The 16,628-nt window shown below is 32.4% G+C and overlaps 2 protein-coding genes across 2 annotated transcripts; one reads left to right on the plus strand and one right to left on the minus strand.

Moving 5' to 3' along the window:
* Positions 1–10,081: 10,081 nt before the first annotated feature.
* On the plus strand, positions 10,082–10,447 carry K441DRAFT_669911 (uncharacterized protein; the record flags this gene model as incomplete). Its single annotated transcript, XM_067650202.1, has 2 exons — positions 10,082–10,210; positions 10,377–10,447. Coding segments are annotated over exons 1-2 (164 nt in total), but the record flags the coding sequence as incomplete, so codon positions are not given.
* A 1,743-nt stretch (positions 10,448–12,190) lies between these two features.
* K441DRAFT_669912 (uncharacterized protein) lies at positions 12,191–12,845 on the minus strand (the record flags this gene model as incomplete). Its single annotated transcript, XM_067650203.1, is given in 5 exon segments — positions 12,191–12,431; positions 12,465–12,486; positions 12,500–12,508; positions 12,521–12,728; positions 12,783–12,845. Coding segments are annotated over 2 exon segments (174 nt in total), but the record flags the coding sequence as incomplete, so codon positions are not given.
* Between the last annotated feature and the right edge of the window lie 3,783 nt (positions 12,846–16,628).

Below are 16,628 nucleotides of genomic sequence, written 5' to 3' on the forward strand. Positions count from 1 at the left end.
TATTTCCTTCTTACTTATTATTAGCTGGTAATAAAAACCGCGCACTATATAGACCATATATATCGCGTATAGGGGCCTAGTTTTAAGACTAGGCAGTACTTTTTTAGCCTATTTTTAATTACTGCCTAGATCCTTTCTAGTCTACGGTTAATTTCCTTAGGGGTAGCTAATAAGCCTCGCTTATTTGGTATCGGGTGGATTTCTTCTAGGTTTTAAAGTTGTTGTTTAACTATATTAAGGAAACTATTTATCTTAAGCTTCCTTATTACGTATCTTTTACTACTTAGTTACACCTTAATATCCAGATCTAGCTATATCTAAATGGGGATATAGTCTAAGGCGAGTGCCCATTCTTCTTTAGGGTTATACCTTTTAAGTCTCTAATATAGGCCTTCGTCCATAAATATAAGGTCAATTATACTTTTGGCGGTACCTCGTTACTATATAATTACTCCTATAGGGGTGGCTAGCTTAAGGCCCCAAATATCTATAGCTCTTAATAGGCACTTTACCTGTCGTTTAGCAGCAATATAAATGCCCCTCTACTATAGATAGTGGAGGTTTATATCTCCTAATAGGATAAACTCTATACCTTTAGTTTCTAGTAAACTTATTACTAATATAATGTTCTCTATTTATAGGACCCCTTTAACTCTAGGGTTATATACATTAATAATTTATACCGGTCCCCTATATGTTTAGATTATTATTACTATAATATCTAGGTTAACTGCCTGCTATAACTATAAGGATAGGCTAATAGCCTTACTAATTATAAAGCACACGCGTATAGCTGCTTTTAGTTTATATAGGAGCTGGAATTCTTAGGGGCAGTATATTAATTATATATAGGTATTATAGTACGGCTCTTATATAGTAAGGATGTAGTATTTCTCTAGGTCTAGGCTATCTAGTAGGGGCCTTATAAGACGGTAGGTTGCATTGCCGCAGTTATACTATATAATGGATAGGTGGCGGACCCCTAGCAAGGGTCCTTCGTCTCTTCTTCGTTCCTCGCTTCTTCTATTTCTACTTTCTCTAAAATATTTAGAACTTCTATCTTTTATATCTGCACCTTAGTTATTACTTATTTTATATAGAGCTTTCCGTTCCTATATCTTATATTCCTACTAGCGCTTCTATATCTAAATCTATTATCTCCGGTTCTTCCCCTATTCTTACTAGTTAACTATATACCCTTTATAGGTCGGCTGTAAGTGTTATATTTACCGCGTTAAGTCTAATTCTTAATTATCCTGGTTTTAAGCTTACTATTACTGTCTATAGGGGGTCGGGTCTTCCTATAGGGCGTCCTCTCCCTTACATCCCCTATAACCCTTATATCTTTATTTAGTCTAGTAATATTATACGGCGTCGCTTCTAGCCCGTTAAGGCTTAAGATAGCTAGCCTAGCCCCCCAGTATTAAAGGTAGAAAACGCTAGGAAGGCACCTGCGTCCCCCTAGCTTATTGCCTATTATTTCCATTTATATAACCTAGCATATAGTTATTCCCGCAGTTATTAGGCCCTTACCTTTTATCTCCTATATTTAATGCAGTCTTCTCTCTTTTACGCCTTATATATGCTTTGGTAGCAGTTTACGCATTTTATTTAGTCTTAATTTAAGCAGTGTCTTATATTGTAGGGGCCTACATAGTGGCCGCAGCATACCTATACTGCGCATATAGATTGGGTATGTCCCCATTATACGCAGCAATAATATCGTTTTAGGCGGAGTTTATAGTTATAGAGCCTTACGTTATATATAAGGCCATTTATAATAATACCTTTTTAGATAAGGAGTTTTTACATTCCTAGTATATATATACTAACAATAAGGGAGCTATGCGTTTAACCGGTAACTCCCTAGTAAGTCTTTAGCGAACCTTATATCCTTTTATTATTCTTATTATATGCTTAATTTATATTTTCCTGTTAAAGCTATTAGATTTAGGTAATCTTAAGTCCTAATATAAGGCGTTCCGTTAATTTTACTATCTTATATATAGTTACTATATTATCCGCCTAGCGTCCCTTTTCTACCCTAAGGCTTAGGGGGACCGCTAGGACTTTTTTTTTTATTTTTTTTTTATCCGTTGTATTATACTACGTACAATACTGCGCATGCAGCCTTTTGGCTATGGCGCTATAGTTCTATATACATAAATCCTTTTCTTAGGCAGCTTAATATNTACTAGTAGCTATGTCCTAGTAGTTTATAAACCCCTAAATTAGGAGTTTATAGTTTCCTAGTAAAAATACTAAGATACTACAACTACTAGGGAATGAGAAAATGGTAAGAAAAACTGTAAGAAATCCTAACCCCTATCCCTGTCCTTTTGCAATTTATTTCTGTCCTTTTACTCTCTACTGTCTTTTAACCTAAGAGCCTAGTAGGAGCTACCTCCTTCTAGACTCCTATTAATTTTATTCTTCCATAGAGTCTTCTACGCTAGTACTATGTACTAGTTTAGCTGCTCTAAGATTCTCGCAGTCTCTACTATTAGCAAAGTGTTTTTCTTTACAATAATGCAAAAGAGGGGTGGTATGCTTGCAAGGCCTGCCGCTTATTAAGCAAGTAGGACAGCAGTGGTCTTTAGATAGATGTGCAGCCGCACAATATCTACAGGCCCTAGTAGAGCATCTGTCTCCTATATGGCCAAATTTTTGGCAGCTATTACACTGCGTAGTAGGAGAGACTTCGAGTATTTTACTACCTTAGTAGCTGTACCTGCATTGATATCTCTTTTTGCTTGAGGATTTCTTGTCTTTTTTCTTCGTTCTCTATAGTAAAAACTATAGAGCCAAATCTGGTCTGTGGATCGTGTCTTTTTACACTAGATGAGATCCATCTAGGTAGTCTTGTATCCTTATAGGATTAAAAGTCTCAAATTTCCTCTTTTAGAAGCTTAGAGCCTCCTTCTCCTAAGAACGGTAGGGTAGGAACCCCATGGGCTATAATTTGAACCCATGGTTCTAGTTTTTGTTCTCTTTGAAAGGTAAAGCAGTTTTGCCAGATCTCCTTATATTTTGACTAGGAAATCTGCATTATACTCTTCTGTAGTCGTAAGGAGAATATTTTGTTTCCTTTAGTTCTAGCTATAGACGCTAGAACTGCTTTTTTACTTGCAGTTTTGATGCAATAGTTGATTGATTATTTCGTATAGAGAAGGTATCTAGAGGTTGGTCTTTTCGTTTGTAATAGGACTAGCTTTCCTTTCTTGTAGCTGCTTTTTCTTACTTCTAGTAGAAGTAGAACCCCTACTAGAAGGGAGAAGGGGTAGAAGGTAGTGGTGGTGATAATGGGAGGGTAGGGAGGACGAAGAAGAAGGGAGGTCCTTCTTCAGTCTCTCTGCGTAAGTATTTTTGGTAGAAGCTACCTCCTTACGGAGAGCTCTTACTTCTTCTACTAGTCCTTCTAGGACCTCTTTTGCCTCTTCTTCTTCTTCTTCTTTTGCAAAGGGGTTTTTTCCTATTAGGATATTTTGGTGTATAGTCTACTAGCTGTCCAACTTGTTCTTCTTGCTCTTCTCCTTCTAGCCCTCTATAGGCCTGGATTAGGCTTCTTAAAGCCTCGCATAGATGTTCCTCTGGAGAAAGGGAAGAGAGAGGTATATTATGCATACTATCTGTAGTAGTCGTTGTTTTATTGTCTTTTTTGCAGGTTTTTGGTTTTCTTTTTCAGGAGAAGACTGAGGATGTCCTCTTTTTTCTCCTGTCCTAAACGGGCCAGGAGAAGGAGAAGGGGGAGAAAAAGTAGATGTAGAATCTTCATCACTTATTTCTATAGGAGGTTTTTTTTTAGACCTATTAGGCCTTGGCATTTTATAACTTATAGGGGGCTTCTAGTTTTTACTATCTTTATACCCTTTCTCCTTACTAATCCTACTAGAAGATTTCTGGGGAGATTAGGCTAAAAGGTAGTAGAAAGACTAGCCCCTATTGGTATTCGTAGTAGTAGTTGTAGTTTTGGTGTTCCTGTCCGTGCCTCGCTTATAAGCTAGGACACCCCTAAGAAGAATTTTCTGCTAGGGGAAGGGGGTAAAATGACAAATAAATCCACCTCTAGCTCGCTAGGCAGTGAGAATTAGGTCTTGAAAGTTAGGAAATCGATTGTTTTTGATGGTAAGATGGGTATGCGTAAGTTTTGAAGTGCGGCGCCACCTTTTGGTAAGGTTGCATGTGTGGTGAAGCTTGCTAGGACTTTAACTAGGTAGTCTTCGCGGAGAACTTTTATGCCAATACATTTTCCTAGCCTGTCCCCTACCCTTACGGCTTATTCCTTTACCTATTAGTCCTTTAGGATAACTCCAATATCTCCGCTTCTAAGGTATTAGACTATAATAGTATTGTAAACCTCTTTACAAATCTCTATAAGGACTTCTGTTTCTAATTATCCCCTAAACCCCTCTACCTTTTCTATATTTAGTCGTATTGTAATTATATACTCAGTTATTATCTTAAGGGGGGTAGATTCCCTATGCTGTAGAAGTATAGCTACGGCGGCCTAAGTGCGGCTCGCCGGTAAGGAGGGTTTTTATTTATTTTTAATTTTGCTTAGCCGTTAGAGGATTTAATTAAGGGTTTACTAGAGGGGCGCCTAAGGTTTACTAAACTGGCGGAGCTATTTTACTAGCTGCATTAGTTCGTTATAGCTAACAGCTACTCCCCTATAATTGCGGATATTAGACATATCTAATAGGCTTTATATTTTATTAGATGCCTTCTTAATAAAGGTCTCCCCGCTCTATAGTATAATATTCACCTCTTCTTATTATAGAGGGCCATTGCTAGGCGTGGGTCTAGTGAACGCGCGTAAGTGCGAACCACCGTCGTTTAATATATGCCTCCCCTATAATATATGCATCTTAGGGGGATTCTCTAGGTGTTTTTTTAGGGTTCTTTTGGCTAGTTTTAGTCTTTTTAGGCCGGGTGCAGTGGGGGCTCTGGTTTTTTTTTTATAAAATATATAATAACTCTTTATTAATTTATTAATTAGTTTTTAAAAATTGCCTAACTATTAGTAAACCTAATAAGGAAGAACGTAAAATTTAAATAGACTGCTAGATGTAAATAAGCTTTTAATAACTTAAAATAACGCTTTATAACCGCTCTAATTCTTACCTACTTTAACCCTAACTGTCGGAATATATGGACAGAGGTTACGTGGTTACAATGTCCCTGATTAGTCACCCTTATGGTGACTCATCAGCCCCCTACTTAGGCACTGCGATCCTTACGATCCTTTGCTTTCTACAATTAAGAAGAACAATCATCATACTATTTACGAACCGTAGCTACGTGATATCCCCTTGTGTAACCAACACTAACCTTAAATATATTATCAAAACAGACTTATCTAATTATACCCTAGGGGGAGTATTATCGCAATACAATAAGAATGGTAAGCTGTGCCTAGTAGCCTTTCTCTCCTAAAAGCTTGCCCCTACTAAATTAAACTATAAGATATATAATAAGGAACTGCTTATAATTATTAAATACTTTAAATAATAGCGTCCAGAACTTAAAGGATTGTTATTTCTGATACGTGTATTAACGGACTATAAAAACCTGCAGTACTTTATAAATATAAAGCAGTTAACACAGCGCTAAATTTATTAGGCTAAATACCTCTTATAATTTAACTTTAAAATTACGTACTAACCGGGTAAACTTAATTAAAAGCCTAATATATTAATATAATAATTATAAGACTTACCTATAAACGCCTTAGATAAACGGATTATAAATTAATTACGGATTTTATTGCCCCCTAAATATTTTAAGAAACTATATCCTATATTCCTAGACACGGAACTTAATAGAAATAAATTAAAAATTAATAAGTAAGAAATGGAAATTAATAAGCTAATAGAATATAAATATAAAAATAATATAACTATAGATAGTAGATATAATAAAAGCGATTTAAATAGGAAAACAATAGTATAAAGATATTACACTCGCTAAATGCGAAATTTGTAATAATCGACTATACTATTTATAGAAGATAGCAGTTCCGAATTCCAAACCCTTATAATTTAAAATATTCAAATTTATACATAACTCCCCTATAGTAGGACAACCTAGCCGCGTAAAGACCTATAAGATTATTTAATGAGTATATTACTAGTCTATAATATATAACTTTATGCGAAAATATATTTAAGTATATAGAATATATGTATATAGGAAGACCTCTTATATAAAGAAATAAGGAGTACTTTAACCGTTGCTAATTCTAATATAAAGATAGCAAGATATCTTAATTAACTTTATAGTTAACCTGCCTAATAGTAATAGATTTATAAATGTTATAGTAGTTATTAACCGTCTTATAGAAATGCGATACATAATTCTTATAGACTTAATTAATGCAATATTAGTAACCAAATATTTTATTAAGTACGTTTTTAAGTTACATAGACTTCCTAATTTAATAATATCCAACCACGGAAGCTAGTTTATTTTAAACTTCTAGTAAGCCCTATATAAACAATTAGATATTTAAATATAACTCTTAACCGTATTTTATCTAAAGATAAATAGTTAAACTAAAATTATAAACGCAATTATAGAACAATACCTATAAATATATTACTCTTACCTATAAAACAACTAGGAAAAGTAGCTGCCCTTAGTTAAGTTTACCGCAAATAATACAATAAACGAATTAATAGGCGTAATGCCGTTTTACGCAACCTACGGATAAGACCCTTATCTTATATTTAAACTATAACCTAAAATCAATATAATAGGACCCATAATTAAGTGGATTTAGTTAATTAACGTATATAACTTCGCTAATTAAATAAAGTAGTTAACAGAACTACTAACGTAATCTATAAGCTAGTGGGCCACCCTAAAAACTTACCAAAAAACCTAAAAAGTCGTTCTTTAATATCTTAACAATGGCTTAATAATAAATTATAAAAATTTTAAATTAGACTCTCCTACTTATTTTAAAACCTTAATTAAAGTTTTAAAGTAATTTAATAAGTATTTCCTAAGATATAATAATTAGGCTTAAATTTAAGAGCCAAATCTTAATATATTAATAATGGCTTAACTAATTACTCTAAAACTTTAATAGAGGTCTTAAAGTATATATGAGAGTCTAATTACAAATTTTTATAATTTATTATTAAGCCGTTGTTAAGATATTAAAGAACGAATTTTTAGGGTTTTGGTAAGTTTTTGGGGTGGCCTACTTGCTTATATAGCCTACTAGCTTGTAGATTACGTTACGGAGTAAATTAACGTACGCTTAAATAGTATAAAAATAGCATATAAATAAAGAACAAGTTCCTATATAGGACTTTAAAAAAGGTAATATAATTTACTTAAATATACAAAATATAAAGACTTAACGACCCTTAAAGAAACTTAATTACAGTCAAACCCCCTTAATACGATATGGGGTATATAACGATATCCTCTACATTACGATCTACACCCCTTAATCAAGCCTTTTTTGGTGTAATATTACGATAATCTGACTTCTGACGATATCGTTAAGGTAGCTTTACCAAAATCGTTGTAACCAGATAAGATTTTGTATGGGGAGAGCCCTATTTAGCCCATACAGTAGGTGTCTTATACCCTTTTAGGGTAGTTGGCCTCCCTTTTCCTGCTTATTAACGCATTACGTGACTATTTAGTATAACAATACCATTGGTATTACGATATGCTCGGCTGCAAAAACGGTATCGTATTAAAGAGGTTTTACTGTACAAGTTTATAGGCCTGTACTAAATTAAAAAAAAACTAAGCCTGTATACCTATAAGCTTACTATAACCTTTAACTCGCGAAGTGCCGCCGCTACCTCCTATAATTATTAACAACGGTAATGGCTCTTACTTTATTAACTTAATTAATAATATATAATAGAAAACACGATTTAAATAATTTAATATAACGAAGCCTTATAGTAAGAACTACGGTAAACTTGTTAATAGGCTAAGTATATAGGTAAACAAGAAGCCAATAATGTAATAATAACTGGTAGAGTAGGTTGCCTAATAGATTAACTCTAATTATATTCTAAGATTTAGTACAAAAAAGAGAACTATTTAGGTAGAGACTATAGTCTTTTAAATATATAATCCTGCGCCTAAGAAATATACTAAGTATATTAGTATATCGCGTTCCTACGTTCCTATATCCTATATTCCGGACTTATAATATAACTAGCTATATAACTTACTACCCCTTATTTTATAGCTTAATTAGTTCTAGCGCCTCTTATACTATTTTAATTAACCCGCTTATATCTCTTCTTAGTAGTTATACTACTGCCGATATAAGGTCCGTAATACTATCCCCCTCCTCTTTATCTTTGTTTTTAAAAATATCTTCTATCTCTAAGTTGTTTATTAGAGGTATAGTATTCCTATCTTTAATTTAATAACCTTTATTATTTTTAATGCCTTTTATTAGATCCTTTATATCTAATTATTATAACTAGCTAGTAACTATAATTCTTTTACTTAATAAAGTTATACCGTCCTATTCTTATTATACGGAGAAGAAGTTAGTATATATTGCGATCGCGGCTCCATTTAGTTACTAATTTTCTTCCTATACTGAGTATACGTAAGCGGATATGCGATTATTCTATAATGTTCGATCCGTTTCTAACGCTAAGTATACGCGTTTTGCAATCCTTTATAATTATCTAGTTCTTTATCTAATTTATTATAGGGTCTTGTATTTATTCTGCCGCCTCTTATCTTAAGGATAAACTAGCCTTAGCCCTTACTAAGGTATAAAAACTTTAAGATACTAGGGAGCGGATTTGTGTTAAAGAGCGAAAAGTGTCTAACACTTAACTAGCTGCTTATACTTAACTGCTCCGTCTTAAAAAGGTTTATAAGAAGGTTTATTTAAAGGAGTTACGCCTTACTAAATAAGTTTTAGCAGAACTTAAGGCTAAGGGGGCTAAAAAGGTTTCTAACTAAGATAAGGTAGAAATAGTTTATACGCTAGTAGTAGATCCCTTAGATAATCTGGCTCCTTTATTACCTTTAACTAATCCTTTTATTTTTAGCTCCTTCTTAATATTATCTAACCCTTTCTCTTTTAATACTCCTGTACCTTTCCTATAGCTTTCTTTAGATTTTATAGTAGTTTCTAAGTAGTCTTATTGTAACTTATCTACTTTACTTTGTACTATATTTTATTATTAATATCCTTATAATTTATAATCTTTAAAACTTGCCATTTATCTTCCTTTTATCCTCTATATATATCTACTTTATAAACCAGTAGCTCTGTATCTCTATACGCTAGCTCTAGCATCGCGATATACTATATAGGGTAGATCTTTATCTTTGCTGGTAAGTTAAATCTATATATAACTTCTAAAATCTTAGCTGTAATTTTAAATAGTCCTAGTCTAATATGGTCTAACTTTTTACTTAGTCATTAACTTATAAAAATTTTATATAATAGCCATACTTTATCCCCCTCCTTTAGATCTAGTCCCTTAGATCTCTTAGTATTATAGTACTTTTCTATCTTTTTTTATACAATTTTTGTTGTAAAATAGAGGTCTTTATAAAGTTTTATTAAAGTTTCCATTCTCTACTTTACTATTTTACTTATTTTCTTTACTTATTATAGTAATAACAATATTTTAGGCTTATACCCGTAATTTGCCTAAAATAGTAACATCTCTATGCCTTTTTATGGTGTCGCGTTGTATATAAACTATATAACTAGTAGTAACAATACCTAATTATTATGTGTATAATTAATATAATGCCTTAGATACTATTCTAGCGTCTAATTTAATTTTTCTCTTTGTCTATCCGTCTGCGGATAATATATAGTAGAAGTTACTACTCTTACTCCTTATTCCGCTGGGAATGACTCCTAAAGTACTACTATAAATTTTAGATCTCTATCTGATATAATCTTATTTAGTACTCTATATTTTATAAATACTTCTTTAATATAGATTTTAGCAACATCTTCTGCTAAGATTTCTTCTATATATAGTCATCACCGAAATATCGGGAACTCGCTTAGGACGCGAAAGAGCCGCATCGCCCCCCACCAAAATTTGTATGAGGGGCAATTCTTTTAATTTTAACCACCACAATTGAAGTTATTATGGGCCGCCGCCTTCATAATAAAGTTGTTCATAGAATTAGGACTCGTATTAAAGCTAGTAAGACGGTACTAGCTATTGCAGAGGCTGTAAAGGTAGGCAAGAAGACGATTTATAAGATACAATTAAACCTTAATATTTAGGGCGAACCGTACGCTTCTCCTACTGTTATTTTTAGGCAACTAAGAGCTCTGTTACCTTACTAAGAAACGGTAATATATAACGTTATAGTGTTAAGCTTTTTACTAACTGCTTACATAGAGGCTTCTTAACCTTTTTAAAGATCAGCCAACCGCATATATAGATAAGATGCAGGCCTTCCTATTTAATAAGTTTAACACTTAAGTCTCTACTACAACTGTCGCCCGTATTCTTAAGAGAGCTTATTAGTTATAGAAGGTAGTTATAGCTCGTGCAGCTTAAAGGAACGCCCCCCTTTATAACGCCTGGATTAGTATATAGAAGAGCTAGGTAGCAGAGCAGCTTATATTTCTTAATAAGTTGGCAGCAAATAAAAGAACTGGTAATTGGAAGTACGGCTAGTTACTAGAAGGGACTATATATGCTATATTACGCGTACTTAAGAGGTTAGAAAGGTAGAGTATTCTACTAGCGTTAGTAGTTAACGGATATCTTAGCTACCTTATCTTTTAAGGTTCTATTACCTTTGCGATATTTAAAGCCTTTATAAAGGAGTAGGTACTACCCCATTATATACCATATTTAGGGCTATAATTAGTCCTTATTCTTAACAACGCGTTAATCTATAAATTAACACGGCTTTAAGAGCTTTATAAGCAATACGGCGTCCTACTAAAATTCCTACTACCGTACTCGCCAGATTATAATCTAACTAAGGCTACATTTAATAATATTAAGGCTTAAATTAGAAGGAACCAGCAGCTAGCTAAGGACTTTAAGAGCTTTAAGAGCTTCTTATATTTTACTATTAGTTAAGTATATAGTATATACGCAGGAGCTTACTTCCGAGAAGCAGGATATATTATAGATTAATAGACAAACACTATCTTAATCGCTTAAACTTTAAAATTAGAGCCCTAATTCTATATAGCGTTCCAATCTTAAAGCTATAGTTCTCCCACTAATCTAACGTTATACCTTTACCTAGCTTATATAACTTTAGCGAGTTAATATTCTATTCTTCCTCTACTAACTTATCCTTAATTAACTCCAAAATAGCCCTCTGCCTCTTACTATTAAACTCTAGCTAGTTAGCCAGCTACTTAAAGAACTAGCTAAGTAGCTTAACTAGATCTATTTCCGACTAAACGGGGCTTAAGTTTTAGGGTGCTTTGACATTTAAGTATAGCGGAGGATATTATTAAGAAAGGTAAGGATTTTAACCTATAGATTTAAGCTCCTTTATAAGCATAACTAACGCAAGCTTTTTAAGATGCAACGTAGTAGAATCTTCCTTCTCTACTACCGGCTCCTTCCGGCTCTTCTAACTCCTCTCCTTATAGTTAACTAAGTTAATAATAAGATGTTACAACGGCCGCTTAATAGTAGAGTTACTAGAGAGAAGCTCCTTATTCCACCGCTAGAAGTTTTCTATACTAATAGGATAATAGTTAATTGTAGTATCGGGTAAGTTAGGCAACTTCTTATCCTACCAGCACGTCTTACCTTTATTATGGCAATATATATTTATACAAGGCTACCTATTTATAATTACCGGCATTTTATTACCAAAAGCATCCTTAGCTGTAAGTACGTTAGGTAGATTAGTAAGTTAAGCTTATATAGCTGTCCTTCTACCTATAGGCCTGATAACTACTTACTAACTTAGAGTTATGGCAGGAGCCTAAGTCTCTAACTCCTTCTCCTTAACTAAATATAAGGTAAAGTTTAAGGATAGAGACCTTAACGGCCAGCGCTTATACTACTCCTTAATTATAGCAAAAGCTTAATTTAGAACCTTACTTAACTAAATATCTTAAGGGCAGCAGTTAGCTTGCCAGGCCTTCTTATAGAAGGCGATAGCTTAGAGCTAAGTAATCTTAAACTTCCGTGGTAATAGACGTTGTATAACCTTATCCTGCTATAAATCTAGCTTAAAGTAGTATATATTTTTAGTATTAAATACAGCTAACTTTGTGCCAGGAAGAGACTTATTTTTACTACTTATAACTACCTTCTAAACACTTATAAAGCGTGCAGGCGGTAGCGGCGGCGGCGGCAGCGGCGGCGGCAAGTCTATATCCTCATCTTCCACCTCTACAGGCTCCTCGGTATTCTTATCCTCGCCCTTATTAACCTTATCTACAGATATAGGCTCTGCGGGCGTTACCGGCGCCAACGGCGGCGGCAACGGCGACAGCGACGGTAACGGTGACAGTGATAGTAACGGTAATAATAATAGTGACGGTAACAATAATAGTAACGGTAACGGTAACGGTAACGGTACTAGTATTATCTTCTGCCTCTTCTTTACTACCTTCGCCTTCCTCTTCGCCTTCTTCTTAGGTGGCTGTAGGATAGCAGAAGCAGGCATAGATTAAGCCCGCTTTCATTTGGAAGGCTTTTAAGAATAACCCGACGATTAAGTAGGCTGCTGCTATTAGGGCGCCATAAGATGCAACACCAAGATTTCTATATAATTAACTTAACTAGGTAACGCGCCAGCTTTAATATTTAGGCACTTACAATAGGTGGTTAACGTATTATAGGTGGTTAAAATCAAAAAAATTACCCCTCATACAAATTTTGGTGGGGGGGGGGATGCGGCTCTTTCGCGTCCTAAGCGAGTTCCCGATATTTCGGTGATGGCTATATGCTATAAAGTAGCCCCATTTAGTTAACTTGTCTACTATTACTAAAATTATATTATGCTCCTATCCAGTAATAGGATCTTTTAATTTTAGCAATTATATAATAAAGTCCTATAATATAACTTCTTATAGTCTTTTTAGTATCCTAATAGGCTATAGCTTTCCATACAGCTTGTGCCTCGTTAGCTTATTTCTTTAGTAATCTAGATACTTTCTTATAACTTCTCTTACTAAGCCCTAGATTCTATTAATAATATACTTCTTCTAGAGTCTTAACACTAAGTCTATAGCCCTATTATGTCCCTATATTATTCCTTTATAGAATTCTTTAATAAACTCTTTTACTATACTCCTTAGTATATATATTGCTTCTTAATTCTTATACTATTCCGAGTTTAGATTCTTGCCTTATACTTTTTAGATTCTTTATACCTAATTAGTCTCTAGTAATTTATACTCTTAGGTAGCTATAATCTTAGGGTAATTATATCTAATTAATCTATTACTATCTTTCCGTAGTATTGCCCCTAATAGTTTCTTATTATTTTATAATATAGCTTTTCTACTTAATGCGTCGGCCCTTATATTCTTAGTACCCTTAGTATACTAAATCTTAAAATGGTATTCTGTAAGTATCTCTGCCTATTTAACTTATCTTTAGTTAAGTTCTTTTATTATTAGGAACCCTATTAGGTTTTTATAATCCGTCTTAACTATAAATAGTTTCTCTGTGCCTTATAAGAATGCTCTCTATTTTTTAAATACTATAATTATACCTAATAATTCCTTGTTATAAATATTATAGTTTAGTTCCGGTGGTATTATTTTTTAACTATAGTATACTACTAGATGCTATATATTTCCGTACTTTTATAGTAAGTATACTCCTAGTATAAAGTCTAATACGTTAATTTTTATAACTATCTTTAATCCTAATTAGTAGATCTTAAGGATTAGTTCCTAGGTAAATAATTCCTTAAGTTCTTTAAATAACTTCTTCTGTTCTTTTCCCTATACCTATAGTTTCTCTTTCTTAGTAAGTCTTATAAATAGTTTAATATTCTCCAACTACTATATTATAAACCTCCTATAGTAGTTATAAAATCCTAAAAATAACCTTAACTATATTACGTTCTCTAGTTCTTACTAACTTACTATAGCTTTAATTTTCTTTAGGTCTATACTAATATAACCTAGCTTAATAATAAATCTAATAAAATTAGTCTTTTTTATAAAGAACTTATATTTCTTAATTACTACTAGTATCTATTTCTCTTATAATCTCTTTAAAACCTATTTAACGTATTCTCCGTATTCTTCCTTACTTACTAAGTAGATAATAATATTGTTAAGGTATGCTATAATAAACTTATTAAAGTGCTCTTCTAATATACTATTAATTCGCTTCTAGAACGTTGCCGGTGCGTTTATAAGCCTAAATTATATAATTAATAGCTTATATAGTCCTTCTTTTAAGCTAAAGGCTGCCTTCTATTTATTGCCTTCCTTAATCCTAATCCGGTAATATGCCTATCTTAGATCTATTTTTATAAAGATTTACGCGTTACCTATGTAATCCTAAATTTCGCTAATTAAGGGCAAAAAATACCTATCCTTTTTAGTAATACTATTTAACTATTTATAGTTAATATATAGCCTAAGTTTCTTATTCTTCTTTAATACAAATAGTACTAGATATCCTGCTAATAATTATAATAGTCTAATATATCCCTTTTATAGGTTCTCTTAAATAAACTCCTTAAGTACTCCTAACTCTTCTTTAGTTAGCTTATAGATTAAAAAGAACCTTAGACTTATTCCTAGCTCTAATTCTATCTTATAGTCCTATATTATATACTCTAACAGCATTTTACTTTTTAGGCTTTATAGTTTTTTGCCGTACTTATAGTATCTTTTTAGTATATAGGATAACCCCTTTTTAGTTTCCTTATATATCGCTCTAACTTAGTACTATACTATCTTAGTTTATTATCGCATTCTACGTTATTAAGTATCCTTAATATTAACCTAACTTATAACCCAATCGGTCCTTAGATTATATTTCTATAACTAAGGCATACCTAATACTGCCATATCCCGTCCTAATTAAAAGATATCTTAATTTATCTCCCTTTAATAGTTATCTAAATAGGTCCTATTTTAAGATTAATAATACCCCCTTTATAGGCTATTAGATCTCCTAAAATTATAACTAATAGATATAGGTACTTCTTCTGCCTATAAGGTAATCCTATTTATTTAACTGCTACTAGTAAGATATAGTTCCTTATTACTCTACTATCTATTAGTACTTTAAACTGTTAACCTTACTAATTAACTTATAAATTTAGGTGCAGTTCTTAAGTTTCTTTAAGGGTCTAAGGCTCTATTACTAGCTCCCTTTAGTTTTATAGGGCTCGCCTTTTCCTAACTATTAGCTAATTAATCCTACTGCGCTTAGCTTACTCTTTAGCTAATACCTAGTTTGCTTTTTATCCTCTATATACTATAGACATATATTCTTTAGGCATTCTTACTACTATTATTTATCTAAGGATTCTTCTATAAGGAATCTTAGTTAAAGTATTAAGTCCCCTAACTTCTAACTTCTATTAAATGCTAACCGTATATATACTTAGTATTTCTATACTGTTGCTTATCTAGCGCCTATTATATCCTTATAGGGTACTTCTAATTCTTTTCTTTTGGATTTTTATATATATTATATATATTATCTACGCATATAATCTATACTAATATATAATATACTAGGTGCTTTAGATTAACTTTTAGCTTGTCTTTATCCTTAAGTTTAAACCTTTATCTAGCTAATCTAAACGTTAGTCTCTTATTTGTAGGTACTATAATTTACCTTTTACTCCTTTAGTTCTCTAATCTTTCTTTTAGATTTCTTAACATTATAATTAATACTCCTTTAATGTGGCTTATACATTTCTCTATAATTGCTTAATCTTAAACAACTTTTTCGTCTAGCTATATATAAAAATCTTCCCATTTAACGTTATGTCGCTATCTATACTACTTTTAGTATAGCTCTATAAGCGTATATGATCTATCTATAAGAAAATATCTTATTATTACTGCATTATTATAACCTTTAGTATACCGTTCTTTAAATCTGGTTAAACCCCATAGGTCCTCTTCTTATTTTAGTTCTTTAAGCCATTTTACCTTTAGCGTGCCTACTCTAAGCCTATTAGTAATTTTTTATATAGGTGCTTTAACCCTTAGTCTGCCTAGTATTCTTAACCCTTAGTAGCCTCTTTATTCTTACTATACTTTAATTTAACTCTTAAATCCTTTCTAGTTTTCTTTAGTTTATAAGATCCTTTAGGTCTATAAACTTTATAATTTTAATATTAACTATTTAACTCTTTCCCTTTATCGCGGAATTCTTATCTTCCTAATCTTCTACTTTAATCTAACCTTATAGATAACTAGCTTATACTTTTATCTTTTCTTTAAATTTTTAAGCCTTTAGCCTTTTACCTTTATTAAGTGCTAAAGTGGTTTACTATTCTACTTCTCTTGCGTCTTATAAAGTAATAGATATTGTATTTAATAGAGTCTCGATCCCTATTTAATCCTTTCTTTATAGTAGATTTAACTTCTGCCTTAATTATAACTTCTTTAAAGTCTATATACTTTTAGTAAGCTACCTTTATTACCTTATTATTACTAAATATTTCGCGTATATTAA

Source organism: Cenococcum geophilum (genome assembly GCF_001692895.1).
Source record: "Cenococcum geophilum 1.58 unplaced genomic scaffold K441scaffold_77, whole genome shotgun sequence".
Lineage (NCBI taxonomy): Eukaryota > Fungi > Ascomycota > Dothideomycetes > Gloniales > Gloniaceae > Cenococcum > Cenococcum geophilum.